Below are 19,049 nucleotides of genomic sequence, written 5' to 3' on the forward strand. Positions count from 1 at the left end.
GCATGCATTCTGGAGATGTATAGAAGTAGAGAAAGTCTAGTTACGTATAAATTTTGGGGAAAGAAGCCTGGAACCGGCCTTAGATATAGGGAAGATCAATTACTTCTAAACTCCTCAGATAAGGAGTTCTGCCTCTGGATGGTCAGCTTCATGGCCACCAGGTGGTCTTTGCTCTCTTTAGGGGCCCCTCCCTCCTGGCCTCCTCATCTCCAGGCAATCTTTATGTCACTATAGATTCATTTGCATTTTGAGAATTTTATATAAATAAAATTATTCAGTAGTACTCTTTTTTAAAATCCTTGCTTTCATTCAGCATAATTATTTTGAGATTCACTCATTTTTTTGGGGTATCAGTAGTTTATTCCTTTTTCTTATTGTTAAGTAGTATCCCATTGTATGGCTCTATCATGATTTATTTATCTACTCACCTGTTGATGGATACTCTTATGAGTCAGAGTTCTCCAGAGAAACAGAATCAATACATACACTCACACATAGACACACACACGGAGAATTATTTTAAGGAATTGGCTCACACAGTTATGGGGGCTGGCAAGTCTGAAATCTGCAGGAAAGGCTGGTAGGCAAAAGTTGATGTTACAATCTGGTGTTGAAGGCAGTCTGGAGGCAGAAGTCCTTTCTCTTTGGGGGACCTCAGTCTTACCTCGTAGGGCCTTCAACTGATTGGATGAGGCCCACCCACATTAAGGAGGGTAATCTGCTTTACTCCAAGTCAATTGATTTCAATATTAATCACATCTAAAAAAACACCTTCACAGCAACATTTAGGCTGGTGTTTGACCAAACAACTAGGCACCATATGCTAGCTAAGTTGATGCATAAAATTAGCCATCACAGAGTTGTTCCTGTTACAAACAAAGCTGCTGTGAATATTTGTGTACAATTCTTTGTACTGAAGGAAATAAAAATATTTTACCCAAGATAGATTTCTTTGACAGATTTTGAAATGGCCCTGCAAAGCTGTTTTTTGTGGGGGAACTTTGCATTGTGGAGAATCTCCATTAATGCAGCCAGGCCTTCCCTTGTCCAGATCTGGGAGAGATTAATGGAGTCTGACACCTGTAAAGATCTGGAAGAAACACTTACCATCTATTTTCTCTGAGGGGCTGCTGTCTGTGAGATTTCATCTGCATAACATGACTCCCTTGACTAGCTGAGCCTCCTCTTCTTCCCCTCCCATATCCTGTCTTGCCATTAAAACCTGACTTACCACCATAACCTGTTTTTTTGGCCATGTTCTGAGCCTGCATTGCTTCTGTGAACCCAAAATATCTGATAGGTCTCAACCAATTTAGAAAGTTTATTTTGTCAAGGTTAAGGACATGCCCGTGACACAGCCTCAGGAGGTCCTGATGACATGTGCCCAAGGTGGTCAGGGTACAGCTTGCTTTTATACATTTCAGAGGGACATGAGACATCAATCAATATGTGTAACATGTACATTGGTTTGGTCCAGGTAAGGCAGGACAAATCAAAGCAGTGGCTTCCAGGTCATAGATAGATAAGAGATAAAGGTTGCATTCTTTTGAGTCCTTGATAAGCCTTTCACTGAATACACAATTTAGTCTGGCTCAGTGAATCTGCATTTTTTTTTTTTTTTTTTTGAGACAGAGTTTCACTCCTGTTGCCCAGGCTGGAGTGCAATGGCGTGATCTCAGCTCACCGCAACCTCTGTCTCCCAGGTTCAAGTGATTATCCTGCCTTAGCCTCCTGAGTAGCTGGGATTACAGGCATGCACCACCATGCCCAGCAAATTTTTTGTATTTTTAGTAGAGACAGGGTTTCTCTATGTTGGTCAGGCTGGTCTTGAACTCCCAACCTCAGGTGATCCACCCACCTCAGCCTCCCAAAGTGCTGGGATTACAGGTGTGAGCCACCGCAACTGGCACATTTTTACATAAGCAATCAGATATGCGTTTGTCTCAGATGAGCAGAGGGATGACTTTCTGTCTAGCATCTGTGAAGATAAGCTTTTCCTTGTGGGCAAATTGTGCTTTGTAGCTATCTTATTTAGGAATTAAAATGGGAGGCAGGTTTGCCTGCTGGAGTTCTCAGCTTGACTTTTCCCTTGGCTTAGTGATTTTGGGGTCCTGAGATTTATTTTCCTTTCACATTTCTGTAGCCTCAAGATGGCATATGAACTTCTGTACCTCACTGTGGAGCTGGGTCTTTGTTCTGAAGGCTGCTATGTATACATATGAAATAAATGTGTGTGATCTTTTTTTTAACTTCTGTTAATTAATCTGCCTCATGTCAGTGATTTTCAGTGAACCTCCAGGGGGCCAAGGGCTTTGGCCCCTACAGTAGGGACATACAATTTCGTTTCTCTTAGGGTAATACCTATGAATGGAATGACTGGGTTATACATTGGAGGTATGTCTAACTAAAAGACTCCCTTCCAAACTGTTTTTCAAAGTGGTTGTACCATTTTACATTCCCACCAGCATTGTATGAAAGTTTCAGTTGCTCTCATATCCTCTCCTGTCTGTCTTTTTTAATTGCTATCATCTGTCTTTTTGATTTTAGACATTCTAATAGGTATGTAGTACTATCTAATTGTGATTTAAATTTGCATTTCACTAATGACTAATGACGTGCCCCATCTTTAACGCAACATTTCCCTTTACTTGCAGGTTATTTTGCTTTGCAAGTTGGAAAGGCAAGATTAAAATACAAAGTTACGCCCCCAGCAGTCACTGGGTCACCAGAGTTTGAGAGAGTATTTCGGGCACAGTAAGTAATGCTTTTTCCACCCTTCATGGATCTGTGCCTGCCATAGGTAGGCACAATTCCTGACTAGGGGAAAGGGATATGGAGAAGACCCTAAGTTCATGTGCAATATCTAGTTATAACAAGTCACTCTTCACAGCCAAGACCATTCTCAGAATCCAGAAAGTTTGAAGGGTTCAGGGCATGAAGTCTCTGCCCACATCTATTACCAATTCAGCAAGGTATATTTACAGAAAAGGCTGGGATCTCAGGAGGGACTACTGTGTCTCCCAAGGAGGGTCACTGGGTCAAAGAGGCCCCCTGGAGCCTTGTGAGACCACAATAGTCTGAAGTTGGATTAGTTACGCTACAATTTTCTATCTTATTTTTTCCTCCCTACTTCAAAACAGAGGTAGATCAGGATTAATCTTCTGCCAGTTTCTCTGTGAACCATTTCTTAAAATCAGAAACCTGTAAGAATGAGAAAGCTCGCCAGCTCACATGCATGCGCCACGTTTTTGATCACCTTGTGCTCCTTGTTTTTTCAGACCCACACAGAATGTTCCACCATAAAACCGTGAACTTGCCTGCTGCAGGAATGCTAGGGCGTCCTTTATATTTCATCCCCCAAAATAAGTGCTTTAAGAAACATTTCATGCATCACTACTGATATATCATTGAGTTCTTTTGTTACCATCTTGGGATTTTTCATTTATGTTTACGAGTGAGATTGGCGTACACTTTGCCTTTCTTGTCTGGTTCTTGTCTCATTTTGTTACAGATGAACCTAGTCTCAAATGAGTTGGAGGAAGCATCCTGTTCTATTTTATCAGAGAATTTTAATAAAGTTGGAAGAGTGTGTTCCTTCAAGGTTGTATAGAACTTGCCTTAAAATAATCTGGGCCTAATGTTTTTCTTGTGGGAAATTTTTAAATTATGGGATTTGCATTCTTTAATGATTATTGGACTAGGCAGGCTTTTTATTACATCTTGAATCCATTTTGGTAGGCCTTGGTCCTTGAGATGATAACATTGGTTTCTTGATTACCCACTTGCTCCAAGGAGGGTTTTACAGACTACTCCCTAGGCTTGAAAGTGTGGGGTGAATACCACCGGGAGTACACGAGATAATCATAAGAGGTGTGTAGACTTGGTTTTAAATAACATTGAACTACATGATGAGAAGTCATTCTCATTTCAATTATCTTTGAATCCTCATGGTTATGTCAAGTGGAAAGTATTGGTTTGGAGCCAGCATGTCCCACACCTCAAAATTAATGTTTATTTTTATCAAAGTAATTCATGTACGTGATCTGAAGATAAAGTGGGATTACAGGTTTTATGACAACAAATAACTCTTCCTTGTCCGTACCTCCCCTCTCCCTCTATCCCTAGAGATAACCCTTTTTGATTACTACTTTGGGTATTTACTTCTGTATTTCTAAACATTATACTTTCACTGCTATTTATTGATTCACAAATTTTAGACATTGTCAGTTGGCTTCTTTTTATGGAAGAAATAATTTCATGCTCCTTTACTTCCTCTTTTCCTTACCTCATCCTTTCACTAACATTATATCACTCTGTTGAGTTAAATCAATAGCCAATGTTTATATTACTGTGATTAAGAAAATAATGTTGAAAGCAGGGCCATATAGTATACTGTGGTTACATTTCCTTCTTGTGCAATTTTTTTCCCCTAGGGTTAATAATTGTCTCTTTATTTCTTTGTTTGCTTAGTTTCATGCCCAAATCTTCTGCAGAACTGAAAATCTCCTTTTGTTACATTCAAATGCATTAGATAATCTAGTAATACATTTTTCTGTCTTGGAGTCATTTCTGCCTGAGTCCTCCACTTTTCGCTCCAAGCTGCAGGATGCTCTTGGTGCTTGCTGCACAGCTGCTATCCTGGGACTTCCTGTCACCATCCTAGAAATTTCCCTTATACTGTCCTGATTTGGATTTCCTGGACCTCCTGTTTTCCTGTTTATGGTTTTCTCTCTTGTTTTAGTGGAGTACGCCCTTCAGAAGCTTCCTGAGAGAGGGTGAATGTTTGGTAAAGTTTTGAGACTTCACATATCTGAAAATGCACCTTTATCTTGCCTCACAGTTAAGGGATGGCTTGGTTACATACATTTCTGTATTAGAAATCCTTACCCTCAGAGTTTTTGAAAAAATTTGCTCCATGGCTTCCTAGTTTCCACTGATATTGTTGAGATGTTCTATGCTGTTCTGATTCTGGACCTTTTGTTTGGAAACTATGGAAGCTTCAGGATCTTGCCTGGCCTACTGTCCTGAGATGTTAAAAGCATTGTGCTTGTTGAGAGGCTTTTTCTTCACTGTGCTCAACCCCAGGTGAGGCCGTTTCACAGCCTGAAAACTCACGTCCTTCTATTTTAGATTTTTTTTTTGTTTTAAGACAGGGTCTCACTCTGTTGCCTTGGCTGAAGTACAGTGGCACAATCTCAGCTCACTGCAGCCTTGACCTGCCAGGCTCAGGCAATCCTCCTACCTCTGCCTCCTGAGTATCTGGGACTACAGATCTGTGCTACAATGCCCTGCTAATATTTGTATTTTTTGGTAGAGATAAGGTTTCACCATGTTGCCCAGGCTGGTCTTGAACTTCTGGGCTCAAGCAATCTGCCCACCTCAGCCTCCCAAAGTGCTGGGAATACAGGAGTGAGCCACTACTTCTGGCCCAGAATATTTTTTAATATTATTTTTTCCCCCAAATTTCCTCTCCTTCATTTTCTCTGTTCTTTCATTCTTAAAACACATACAAGTTGTGTGTTAACCTCCAGGACTGATCCTCTAGTTTTCTTTTATCTTCAGGTTTTCATGTTTTTGGATTTTTGTTCTTTCAGAGGAATTTCCTCAACTTCTAACTTTTTATCTGAAATTTCAGATATCATAATTTTAATTTCCAATAACTTATTTTTATTCTCTGATTGTTTTTTAGTTGTTGGTGCTGATGTTAACCTGTCACTTTTTTATTTCATTGATGTAGTTTATTCTCTTATATTTGAGGATTTAAATTATAATTTTAAAAATTCTCTGTAACATTTCTGTTTCTTCCAAGTGTCTTCTTGTCTTTTTTGGCCTTTGTCTTTCATTTGTATTTATTATTTACCCATTAAGTATTTATTGAGCACCTCTGTGTACTGGGCATTGTTATAACAGCTTGGCCTAGATCCATGAACAAATCCCACAAAAATCCTTGCCCTCTTGGAGTTTGCTGAGGAAGCCAGAAAATAAATAATAAGCAGATGATATTATAAGAAAATAATATAAGATGGGCATAGTAGCTCACACCTGTAATCCCAGGGACTCAGGAGGCCCAGGCGGGAGAACTGCTTGAGACCAGAAGTTCAAGAGCAGCCTGGGCAACATAAAGAGCCCCCTCTCTCTATTAAAAAAAAAAATTAAAAAATTAGCCACATGTGAGTGCATACCTGAAGTCCTAGCTACTTGGGAGGCTGAGGTGGGAGGATTGGTTGAGCCCAGGAGTTCAAGGCTTCAGTGAGCTATGATCATGCCACTATACTCCAGCCTGGGCAACAGAGAAAGGCCCCAACTCAAAATGAAAGAGAAAATCATATATTATGTTAGAAGGTAATCGGTGCTAAAAAAAAAAAAAGAAAACAAAAAGGATAGCGTTGTAAGAGGGTATGGGATGGGTTCCTGGGGGGTAAGTTGGGTGGTCTGTGATGTACAATAAGGCCATGGGTGTAGGTCCCGCTGAGAAGGTGGCATTTGTGAACATGTAGAGAAAGAGCTCTAGGGTCAGAGACAATAGTCAGGGAAAAGCCCTTAACTGGTGATACACCTAGTGGGTTAGTCAGGAGGTCAGGGGGCTGCAGAGGAGGAGCCTGGCAGGGAGTGGGAGGAGGTCAACTCAGAGAGGTCATAGACGGCTGGGTCACACTTGGCCTTAAAGGCCACTGTAGGGGACTTTAGCTTTTCTCTGAGTGAAATGGAAAGTCATGGCAGGGTTTTAAGCAAAAGAGTGACATGATCTTATATTTTAAAAGGAGAATCCTGTTTGCTTTGCTGAGAAGTCTGTATGGAGGCACTGGTAGAAGCAGAGAATGCATTTAGAATTCCAGGCAAGAGATGATGGTGGCTGTGTTGCAGAATTTTTGCTCCTTAGTTCAGCTAAAACTGGGTTCTCGTCACATGGCCAGGAAAGATTAGGCGTGCTGACACATTGAAGGGTGAGTAGAGCAGAATTTATTGGATGTAAAGGAGAAAAAGAAAAAAAAAAAGAAACTCTCAACAAAGCGGGAGGGGGTCCTACTCACAGGCCCCTGCCTCGCAGATTGATTCCAGGTCACCACCCACGAGCTGGAGACCAGGCTCCTCCCTCTGCACAAGGAGTGAACTTCCTGTGGCTCCACCCCGTTCCCCCAGTGAGCATGCGGGCTTTATTCAGAAAGAATCAGTCTGGAAAGGGCGGGCAAGCGAGGGCAGTTCTCCCTCAGGGTGGCGAGTTTCATCCTGGACCAGCAGTCTGGCCTTTCAGCCTTCAAGCTTTTTTAGACTTGAGGGTGGGGTTTCACCAGGGACCCTTGGGGGTCTCCTGTCTCTGTCAGCTAGAGCCAGGGAGATAGCAGTGAAATGATGGGAAGTGGTCAGGTTTTGGATATATTTTGAGGGTAGACTCAATAGAATTTTCTGACATAATGAATGTGAAGGGTGAGAACAGTCAAGAATGATTCTTGGATTATTGGCCTGAGCATCCATCCCAAAGAATGGCCTTGCGATGATCTGAGATGGAGAAGGCTGCAGGAGAAGTGGTTTTGGGGAAGTATTAGAAGGTTCAGTCTTGACATGTTGTGTTTGAGATGTGACTTATGCTACCGTCAAGGAGAGGCCTTAAGCATTATGATCTACTAAGCTATTTGGATTGTTTATGATTGCATCATAAACTGACAAATACATTGTTGGTTACACCTCCAAGTAGAGAGGCAGCTGGATAAACAAGTCTGCATTTTAGGAGAGAGATCTGAGCTGGAAATATAAATTCAGGAGTCATTGGCACAGGAAGATGATTTATAGCCATGAGACTGGATAAAATCACTTAGGGGAGTGTGTGTAGGTGTATTAGTCTGTTTTCATGCTGCTGATAAAGACATACCCGAGACTGAGCAATTTACAAAACAAAGAGGTTTAATTGGACTTACAGTTCCATGTGGCTGGGGAAGCCTCACAATCATGGAGAAAGGCAAGTCACATCTTACATGGATGGCAGCAGGCAGAAAATGAGAGAGCTTGTGCAGGGGAATGCCTCTTTTAAAAACCATCAGATTTTTTTTTTTTTTTTTTTTGAGATGGAGTCTCACCCTGTTGCCCAGGCTGGAGTGCAGTGGCCGCAATCTTGGCTCACTGCAACCTCTGCCTCCCAGGTTCAAGCAATTCTTGTGCCTCAGCCTCTTGAGTACTGGGACTACAGGTGCCTGCCACCATGCCTAGCTAATTTTTTGTATTCTTAGTGGAGACAGGGTTTCACCATGTTGACTGGGCTGGTCTTGAACACCTAAACTCAGGTGATCCGACTGCCTTGGCCTCCCAAAGTGCTAGGATTACAGGTATGAGCCACCGTACCGGGCCTAAAACCATCAGATCTTGTGAGACATATTCACTGTCACAAGAATAGCATGGGAAAGACTTGCCCCCATGATTCAATTACCTCCCACCAGGTCCCTCCCACAACACGTGGGAATTCAAGATAAGACTGGGGTGGGGACACAGCCAAACCATATCAGTAGGTAAAGAAGAAAAGAGGAGTAAGCCCTGATGGCATCAGGAGGTCAAGATGATGACAAGGGTCCTGCAGAGAGATCTGAATAAAGGAGATCTTAGAGGTTTTACCCAAACATCTGGTGTTAATAATTCTCAACTGGCTGTTAAGAAAGAGGCATTAGAGAGTGATGTGGAAGCTCCATGTGCATGGCTGGGGCTTATGATTGGTCAGGAGGCAGCTTTCTTCTGGAGAACCTCCAAAGTATCTGTAGGTCATCTTTCTGGTACCACTTAGTTTCTCTAGAGAAAACTCTTTAAACCTCCTTCAGGGGTTGAAGGAAAGAGGGGTGGAGATAGGATAATAGGCCTGACTTTTGAGAGTGCAGTAGGTAAAGACAGGAAGGTTTTTCAACTGTGCAGTGTGTAGCATGCAGATTCTGACTGTTTTCAGGACAGAATTTTACCCCCACCCTCTATTGTTCTTGAAGTCCCCAACAGTCTCTGGTTCTGTTTCTCCAGGCAATAAGCCTCCCACCTCCTGTGATGGGGAGCAGGGTGGGGCTCAGGAGTGGGAAGCAGAAATGGAGGGCAGCTAAGCCCTCCTTATTCAGTTTTTCAACCACTCTTATGTTCCAGCCTTTGGCCTCTAAGGTACCTGGGGCGCCCAATTCCTGAGCTTCTTTTGGTTCTGGGGTAAGGTTGGTCGCAGTCTTCATTGCTTCTTCCTTCAGCAGGCACATTGGTTTCGGCTTTCTGCACTCTACCAGTCCAGCCACTGTTCCTCCATGTGCTGTCTTTCCTGCAGAATTTTGCTAATGGCTCTCTTCCACTCTTGAGAGCTTGTTTGGAGGTTCCAGCAGGGGAGCGTAGCTACTCATATACCCTTGACCGGAAACTGGTCCTCCTCTATCGAGGATGGTTGTCCTCTTTGACTGAGCATGCAGCTTTGGGAGGGATGCACATGGAGTGGGGAGGGAGGAAAGGAACACCCACCTAGCCAGCCAGATCAGCTGAATCAACCCTGGCAATTGATGGGGTGACAGATGTTGCAGCCAGATTACCCTCACTTCCTCTCTTTTACTCTTGTGTCTGCTCTCATTCTCTTTGTTCTTGATTACTCATATCTATTTTTTATTCTTTAACTAGCATTTTAGTGAAGCTTCAGAAGTGAGAAGAAATGAACATGAGTTCAATCTGCCATGTTTAGCAGGAAGTCATCATGATACGTTTTTGATATCCTGTGCACACCCATTTTTCCCTTGTCAACAAAAAGAGTCAAACTCTATAAAATACTTAAAGAGATTTATGTATGTATTTATTTATTTTTAGACAGAATCTCACTCTGTTGCCCAGATGAGTGCAATGGCGCGATCTCGGCTCACTGCAACCTCCCCTTCCTGGGTTCAAGCGATTCTCTTGCCTCAGCCTCCTGAGTAGCTGGGACTACAGGCATGCGCCACCACACCTGGCTAATTTTTGTATTTTTAGTAGAGACATGGTTTCACCATCTTGGCCAGGCTGGTCTCAAAGTCCTGACCTCAAGTGATCCACCCTCCTCGGCCTCCCAAAGTGCTGGGATTACAGGCATGAGCCACCACACCCAGCCTGAAGAGATTTATTCTGAGCCAAATATGAGTGATCATAGCCCATGCCACAGCCCTCAGGAGGTCCTGAGAACACATGCCCAGTTTGTTTGGGGTGCAACTTGGCTTTATACATTTTAGGGAGATATGAAGCTTCAATCAAATACATTTAAGAAATACATTGGTTTTGTCCAGAAAAGTGGGACAATATGAAGTGTGGTGGGGTGGGAGCAGGGGGCTTCCAGCTTATAGGTAGATTTAAAATTTTTCCTGGTTGACAACTGGTTGAGTTTATCTAAAGACCTGGGATCAACAGAAGGGAATGTCTGGGTTAAGATAAAGGATTATGGAGACCAAAGTTCTTGTTTGCAGAGGAAGCCTTCAGATGGTAGGCTTCAGAGAGAATAGTTTGTAAAATGTTTCTTATGAGGCTTAAAGTCTGTGTTGCTGTTAATGCTGAAGAGGTATAAGGGGGTATGTCTGACTCTCACTTTTCATCATGGCCTGAAACAACCTCTCAGGTTAAATTTTAAAAGAGCCCTGGCTGAGGAGGGAGTCCATTCAGATGGTTGGGGGGCCTTGGAATTTAATTTTTGGTTTATACCCTATTCAACAGAGAAAGAATCTCATGGTCAAAGCCTTCAGCAATCAATGGTATCTAACTAGGATTTAGTAACTTTTTGCTTTCATTGGATTTATTTTTATACTTAACTTTTATTTAGAAAGTTATACTCTTTCTGCACTTGTAATGATGTAAAATTTATTTTTTCCTAATTTAAGCAAAAAAGCTGATTTGTAGAAAGATAGTGATACATTAAAAGGCTAAAACTTTGACAGTGTTAGATTAATGCTTGAAGTTTGGGAGACACTATGCTATTTATAAAAATCATCATAGGAGGAAATTCCAGATCTTCTCACTTTGTCTTTCATGATCTGAAAACTTGCTGGGAACTACTGGGTATCAAGCAGGCTAACTCCCTGGGCCACTTCTTGGTTCTATTTTTATTCTCATAGTTTCCACAAATTTGACTTTCTTTGAAGTTATTTTGCTCTCCCTCCTCTTCTATATCTGGAATCCTCTTGTCCCAGGAATAAAACTGAACACCATTTCCAAGTATTTCTCTCAAGTTACTATTTATAAAGTAAGTACTGTATACAAACCCGGTTTCCCTGTTAGAAATGTTTTGCTTTGTTGGATTAATCATGGTAGAACAGAGAGTAGTTAAAAAATGACGATCAATAATCAGGACAGATTTGGAGCCAGGAAGTACCTTGAGCAACAACACAGTAGTTGTTCCCCTGGTTTCTCACTGAAGAGTGAATGGGGATGGCCCCACTCCATACTTCGAATTTCTTCTTGAATTTTCCCAGCCCTAGCCCAATTTTTTTTTTTTTTTTTTTTTTTTTTTTGAGACGGAGTCTTCGCTTTTTCACCCAGGCCAGATGGCAGTGGCGCTATCTTGGCTCACTGCAACCTCCACCTCCCAGATTCACGCCATTCTCCTGCCTCAGCCTCCCAAGTAGCTGGGACTACAGGCGCCCGCCACCGCGCCCGGCTAATTTTTTTTGTATTTTTAGTAGAGACGGGGTTTCACCGTGTTAGCCAGGATGGTCTCGATCTCCTGACCTCATGATCTACCCGCCTCGGCCTCCCAAAGTGCTGGAATTACAGGCGTGAGCCACCACACCCGGCCCCAATTTTTGCCTTAGATTCTAAGATGTAGGATAAATCGGGCCAAACCAGATCAGAGTCATTGCTTGCAAAGCCATTTAGACTTTATCTGAAGTAGTTAGAGCAGAATTCCCTGGGATAACCAGTTCAGTCCAAAGCCTACTTGGTTATCTGTTCTTTTCCCTGGAGAAGGAATGCACTGTCTTTTCTGGCTCTCCTGGACCAGAAGCACTGGTTTCCCTTTGCCTCTTTGGAAGGACTTAGAGCTTAGAGGTCCAGCCTTTTCCCTACCCTTTTCTCCTGCTGATTTTGCCCTCAGCATAGCCAACTAGCCCAAGGTTATGACTAATTCTATCTTTAGGTGGACCTTGACATCTCATCAGCAGTCACTTCAAGGTTCACTGATCCTAAAGGACTGTTTGTTGTTCGAAGGTCATCTCAGGCTGGGTATCTATTTGTGAGCAGAGCTGATATGGAGTCCAGCCTTTCTGAGTTACTAGCCCTGGGCTCCTTAGAATCTCCATTCACTTCCTCTTCCCTTCCTTACAGGAGAGGACTTACAGATGACAGTCTCTAGAGTCTTGCTGTCTTTTGCCAGAATACATTTTTTAAAATTGTGAAAATAACTATAATTTCACCAAGGACCATTCCTTTACGTTAATGCTGAATTTAGAAAATTCTATCTCGTCTAATCTGAGCACCTTGATCCCTTTAAAGTCATTTTATAAAATCTAAAAAGTAGATCCAAGTAATAAATTGATCTTCTTGCAATTTAAATATATTTCCTCTGATTCTACCTTCACTGGAAGGGGAGAATAGCTGCTGACCTCACTCCTTTTCATGTGCTGAAAGACCATTATTAAGCATCTTTCATCTTCTGGATTTTGAGGCTAGGGAGCACTAATTCTTCAGCTTTTTTTCTCCAACCATTTAGAAATTTTGGTTCTCTTTAGACAAAAATTTTTAATATTATTTCTAAACCTGGAGTCTAGATGTATATCTAGTATACTAATATGGTTTCTTTGGTGCTGGTTAAGACAGAAGAATTGCCTCTTAGTTCTTGTGAATGCACTCCTATTTGCTTAATGCTGAATTATTCAGTTCCTGTTCCAAAATTAACCTGCCGCAAGGCACAGGTAAGCCTGATCATCGTGAATCTCGTTACCCTTTAGAAATATTAGCCTCTTCTCATTCTACTGTGATTCTGTATTTTTTTTTTTTTTTACATTTTATTAACTTTTTAATGTCATTTTGAATTCTGATTCTGAAATTTGGAAATTAAAACTAATGACCTTTATGCATGTCTAAAAACTATGGAGAAAAGGAAAATTTACAAGAATAGTGATTTTTCAGATATTGTGCAACTATAAGATTATAGCAATGTGGGCCACTGACTTTCGTAATAAGTGGAAAAAAAGAGACAGTAAACATATTCCTATTTTCTTACAAGTGTAAACATCATGGACAATAGCAGAAAGCACTAGATGCCCTTATCCACTGCATTATTATAAAGGGCTGGGGGCTGGGCACAGTGGCCCATGCCTGTAATCACAGCACTTTGGGAGGCCAAGGCGGGTGGATCACTTGAGGTCAGGAGTTCAGGACCAGCCTGGCCAATGTGATGAAACCTCATCTCTACTAAAAAACACAAAAATTAGCTGGGCGTGGTGGCACATGCCTGTAATCCCAACTACTTGGGAGCTGAGGCAGGAGAATCATTTGAACCCAGCAGGCAGAGGTTGCAGTGAGCTGAGATCGCGCCACCGCATTCCAGCCTGGGTGACAGAGTGAGACTCCATCTCAAAAAAAAAAAAAGAGATCTCCCAAAATGACAGAGTGACTCTGTGTGATGAGCTCCTCAAACTCCAGTGTCCTTACAAATACCAAGCAGCATCTGTCACATAAGCCAGGAGATTCTCCAGGTGGTCAGGGACAAGGGGGAGCTGGGATGTGGAGGAACTGCAAATCTCCCTTCCCTGTGTGCTCTTCATGTTCCCTACAAGCAGCACCACTGAAGGGCAGTGGTGGGACTCATGCCCTCCTGCCACCAGCCGCCACCTCCCTATTGTGTCCCCACTCAGAGTTACTTGACAAGGAGCAATTTAGATAGTTACACATCTTTATAAAAAGATTAACTCCAGCAACCTCTCATCCCCAAGCCTTTTCTGAGCATGTTAACCTGTTGCTCTGATCCCAGTCAGTGTAATCATCCAAAAGACTGCCCGGGGTCCAAAGTCGGAAGACCAAGGCCGGGTCATCCATTCAGAGTGCAAGCGGCTCATGGCGGTGCGCAGCCCACTGCTTCAGGATGAGTCACCTAAACAAGAGGAGAAAAAATCAGGAGCAAACAAAAAACCTGCAAGAAGCAAACTTCCTTTGAATTGCTTTGTCTGTTTTTATTTAGAAAAAGATCTACTATGAACATGGCATTAGAAATGGCTCATGAGGTTTTCCCTTAGGAGAATGTTTCATATTTTCTGAACAAAGTTGTTGCAAGCAGAGTTGCATATTGTGTTCATTGGACACGGTCAAATAGAGAAATATTCATAAAAAGTTTTAGGCCAGAAGTCTCCCAAGTGATGTGCCCACAGTGAAGGAATACACTAAGTAATCCACTGTGAGGGTGAGGAAAATATTGGAGCATCTGTTTATACTTATTCTTAAAATCCTATCCTTTAATTAAAAAAAATTTTTTTTGAGACAGGGCCTTGCCCTGTTGCCCAGGCTGGAGTGCAGTGGTGCGATCTTGGCTCACTGCAGCCTCCGCCTCCTGGGTTCAAGCGATTCTTCTGCCTCAGCCTCCTGAGTAGCTGGGACTACAGGCATGCGCCACCATTCTCAGCTAATTTTTGTATTTGTAATAGAGTCAGGGTTTTACCATATTGGCCAGCTGGTCTTGAACTCCTGACCCCAAGTGATCTACCCACCTTGGCCTCCCAAAGTGCTAGGATTACAGGCATGAGCCACCGCTCCCAGCCTTAAATTTAAAAAAAAAAATTTTTTTTTTATAGAGATGAGGTCTCACTGTGTTGCCCAGGCTGATCTCGAACTCCTGGCTCAAATCATCCTCCTGCCTCTGCCTCCCAAAGGCCCGGGATTACAGGCATGAACCAGCTTCCTGATCCCCCATCCTTTAATTTTTATGATGTTTGTTTTATAATGAATATGATATTCTTTTCCAGTTGAATGTATTAGTTGTGCTAATGGATAAATCCCAGATTCTCCATGGTTTAACACAGTGGAAGTTCATGTCTTGCTCAAGTCTGGTCCTGTGTGGGAGCTCCTGGGTGTGGGCCTCCTCTGCTGCAGGAGGATATGTGCATATTTTTATGGGGCTGTGCAACTGTTAGAGCTATGCAATCAGAAAGGTTTGGAGACTAGTGTTGAAGGAACTGCCACATTTGGAGCTGCCAGGTCACAATTTGATTCTTTTCACCACCCCCAAATAACATAAACTTTGTAGTATACTTATTGACTGAGACAAGGCCCAAATAGCACTTAGTTTGGGGCCATCCTCACTGCTGCTGGTTACCAGATCCAGGTGGGAATGTGCAGTAGTCCTGAGCCCCCAGGGCCCAGGCTCCATGGTATTGGGATGGACAATGAGGGGTCTCAGCAGCTTTAACTACTCAAACTCCACAGTGCCCACCGGAATCTTTCCAGTTCTTCTGGGTCTTACCCAGTTTTAGCACTTAAAGCTCCATGTCCCCCTAAATTCCTCAGTCCCAGGCAAACCAAGAGAGCTTTCATGGGAAGCTTCAATATCAAAGGAGCATGGGATTGTTCAAAGAGGGCTCTCGCCAGGGAATGAGTAGACACAGCCTGTTTTTCCAGTATGGGCATGCAGAAGAGGAGACAGTGGTCATAATCAACTCTACCCCCTGTTCTCACAGGAAGGGAAGATTGACAGCTGCTGCAGGCTGTTTGCTGTTCCATTTGGGAAATTTTCCTGAGGATCCCCTGTAACAAGAGGATAGAATATATCTGCCTTCATGACTTAAAAGAGGCTATAAATTATTTTCATGTCAATGAAACTGTAATTAGCTACTGACAGGATTGTCAAGAAGTAATTTTCAGAGTTTGGTCCCCTTGAGTTAAACATGCCTGCTGACAGCTTACTGAGGACGTATTATTGTGGGACACCATCCAGGCCTTGAGGGACCCAGAATCAGGCAGAAGGACGTGGTCACATGGTGGAGGGGCTGGAGGAGGTGACAATTAGCAGGTAGAATGGGATTCCAGGTATTTCAAGGCCAAGGCAATACTTGGTGCTTTCACCAGGCAGGCAGCAGGGAAGACTGTCAGCAACAAACAGGGCACCCCACTGGTCGTCAGATAATTATTATTATTATTATTTTTTGAGATGGAGTCTCACTCTATCACCCAGGCTGGAGTGCAGTGGCGCGATCTCGGCTCACTGCAAGCTCCACCTCCCGGGTTCACACTATTCTCCTGCCTTAGCCTCCTGAGTTGCTGGGACTACAGGTGCCCGCCACCACGCCCAGATAATTTTTTATATTTTTTTAGTAGAGACGAGTTTTCACCATGTTAGCCAGGACGGGCTCGATCTCCTGACCTCGTGATTTGCCCGCCTCGGCCTCCCAAAGTGCTGGGATTACAGGCATGAGCCACAGCGCCCAGCAATTATTTTCAATCTCTGAGAGATTATAGCAAGAAATGGGCAAAGTCTCATTTCCGAGGAACTAAGACTTGAGGCAGGTCAGCAAAAGAGGGACCAGGGTGAAAGTACAATGAGCACAGCTAGGACTTGAGGTCGGGATGAGCTCAGCAGTGACCAGCCACTTGTAGGGACAAAGGGCCTATTTCTTGAGAAAGAAAGGTACAGAGATATGGTGCTGAGCTGCTCCAGTACTCCAGGTGTTGCCATCCTGTGAGCACAAATGCAGTTGCAATCACATCCTTGCCTAAATCTCAGTGGCTTCCAGCCACCTGCTGCTGCTCACCCAGGATCCCAGCACCCCGGTTCCCCATCTTCCCAATTTCTTCTGGGAATACAGGGGATGTGCCCAGGGACACAGCTCCTGCTGGTAAGCAGTTGAAGCAAGGGGCTATGTCACTGTCCTGCTCCCCAGTCCTCTGTGAGTACGATACCCTCCCCAGGTTCTGGAGTGCCTTCCACCACCACCAGGAGCTGCTCTGGGTCTGTGGCAGAGGGAGATTAAGGGTGTGACTCTTCCCGACTTTGTCTCTTCTGTCATCTGAGGCATGGCACCACTTGTGTCTGGAATCTCACCAAGTTTTTCATGAGGACGATCTGTCAGCGTCTGTTCTGGTCTCTGGTTTCCCATTAGGTGTGAAACTAGTTCCCTAGCTTGTGAGGGCAGCAGGGGAACTCTAAAACATCCCCTCTATTTTTATTTCCTTTCCCCTTGCTCAAAGGCCTTCTTCCTCTTTCAGATAAGAGACACAAAAGCACACATGCCTATCAATTTATGTGGACAGACACCCAAAGGGCTTCTGCCGTCTGCAGTGCGGTTTGGACTTAGGACATTCTTACACAATATTATCTCTTTGTCCCCGGATGCCAAGCCAAGGCCACTAGAAAAACCTCTAAATAATTAGGCTTTTATGAAGGCTAACCTGGGCTATTTTTGAAGGTGCTTTTAAAACAATCTTATCACACCTAAGTTTGAAGAAAAATATGTTGTGGAAAAACTTGATGCTTACATTTGGAATAATTTAAGGTGTATTACAAAACAATAAATGATGGGACAATTGTGTTATGTTTCCAAAACAGTTCATATAAAATTTCAGTGAGTGTGGAAGGACTAGAGCCTTCCTCTGCTACTACTCCATTTTACCTCATGGGAAACAGGCCTATGGATTTAGCCAAGGAAAAAGAAACGGGAACGCTGTTTATTCTTTGCCTAGCTGTAATGTAAAGTATGAATTTTATCAAGTATCTTTTCACTCAACCTAACATAGCCACTCAAAAAGACGTTAATGGAAAGACAACCATCAGAAGCAAAATCATGCCAAGAACGAGAAGCAGCAGGAGGAAAAACTTTCATTACTTCTGTGAGTTCTAGAAAGCTGTAGTTATGGTTTGTGAGAGTATCAGTGTTAGGCTTTAGACAAGACATTCCTTGGGTCACCAGTGGCCTTCTGAATGGTAATGGCAACAGTCCAAAAAGGAAGAAGACAGCAATTTTGCATTCATATTATCCATTTCCAATTTTTTAGGGGACTGATGGTCACCCTCCTGGCCCTTAGAGATTTGTGTGGGTAACCTCGCTGGTGTCTTTGCTGGTGGGGTTAAAATTTTCCATATGTGCTTCAGGACTTTACCTCAGCCATGTCTTTCTGTGAGCATTGAGCTTGTTAATGATGCATGTTTCTTACCCAGCTTTAAAAGATGATTCAGTTATTATTGGGGAGTTTTTTCCCATGTAGTTGAGGCATAAGCTGATAAGGTTGAGCTGACCTAGACACAATTTTCTGTGGGATTATGGAGAATGAGGGAAGAATTACTCTTTGTAATTATGCTTTTTTTTTTTTTTTTTAAATTCAGAGAAAAAAGATCACTTATGGTGACCCAGGCTAAAAGACCTAGGTCTTCAACAACCAGCATCATCTATTTCTAGATCAATTGCCTTGTAATATTAAGTATTCAAGCTTTGAGGCTTACTGAAGGAAAGATATGGGGTCATTTACAATCCTGTAGACTATGACCTTCCACCAAGATCTACTCAAGACCTCATCACACATTACGTTAAATTCTTTCTGGTGGTGAAATTGTCAGCAAAGAGCTCGGCCAACCTAACCAAGATCACTTGGAAGTATACCTTAGGAGGGAGGATGAATGTAATTCATCTTTTTCCCCTTTGTTAGATGCAGATGAATTAATTATAGTTCCCAGAGAACTATTCCCTTTTGCTTAAATTAGTGTCAGATTTTCCATCCAAGTCTTCTATGAATAGAGGCAATATGACTTGACATTAGGACAGAGCTTTGGAATCTAGAGATGGATGCTGTCTATCTTTGATTCTCTGCAATGCATGTAAGTCTGGGCTCTCAGGCCTTAGTTTCTTCCTCCATAAAATGGGAACGAAATATGCTCACTGATTTACTTCAGGAGATTTTAAGGGAATTATTTAAAGACCATTTTGTAATGTTCTGGGTAACTCAAGTGGAAGGCAATGGATGTGAGGGAATTTTTAAAATAAGAAATCTCTTGAATATGAATTGAGTAATCTCTTAAGTTCTTTAGATAAGATATGGAGTGATCTTTAGGCTCAGGAGACCTGTCTTTTGGGAAAGTGCTATAACTCACTTCTTATAACTTATATGTAGGAGAGTAT

At 42.7% G+C, this 19,049-nt stretch overlaps 1 protein-coding gene across 3 annotated transcripts in view; it reads left to right on the forward strand.

Annotated features, from left to right (window-relative positions):
• Positions 1 to 19,049, forward strand: part of MGST2 (microsomal glutathione S-transferase 2) — a 37,440-nt gene that overhangs the window by 10,174 nt on the left and 8,217 nt on the right. For all 3 annotated transcript variants that reach the window (XM_054484349.2, XM_054484346.2, XM_054484347.2), the window contains exon 2: positions 2,655 to 2,754. In XM_054484349.2, the coding sequence (XP_054340324.1) occupies positions 2,655 to 2,754 (100 nt within the window). The remainder of the gene's footprint in view (positions 1 to 2,654; positions 2,755 to 19,049) is intronic.

This window comes from Pongo pygmaeus, chromosome 3, assembly GCF_028885625.2.
Source record: "Pongo pygmaeus isolate AG05252 chromosome 3, NHGRI_mPonPyg2-v2.0_pri, whole genome shotgun sequence".
Taxonomy (NCBI): Eukaryota; Metazoa; Chordata; class Mammalia; order Primates; family Hominidae; genus Pongo; species Pongo pygmaeus.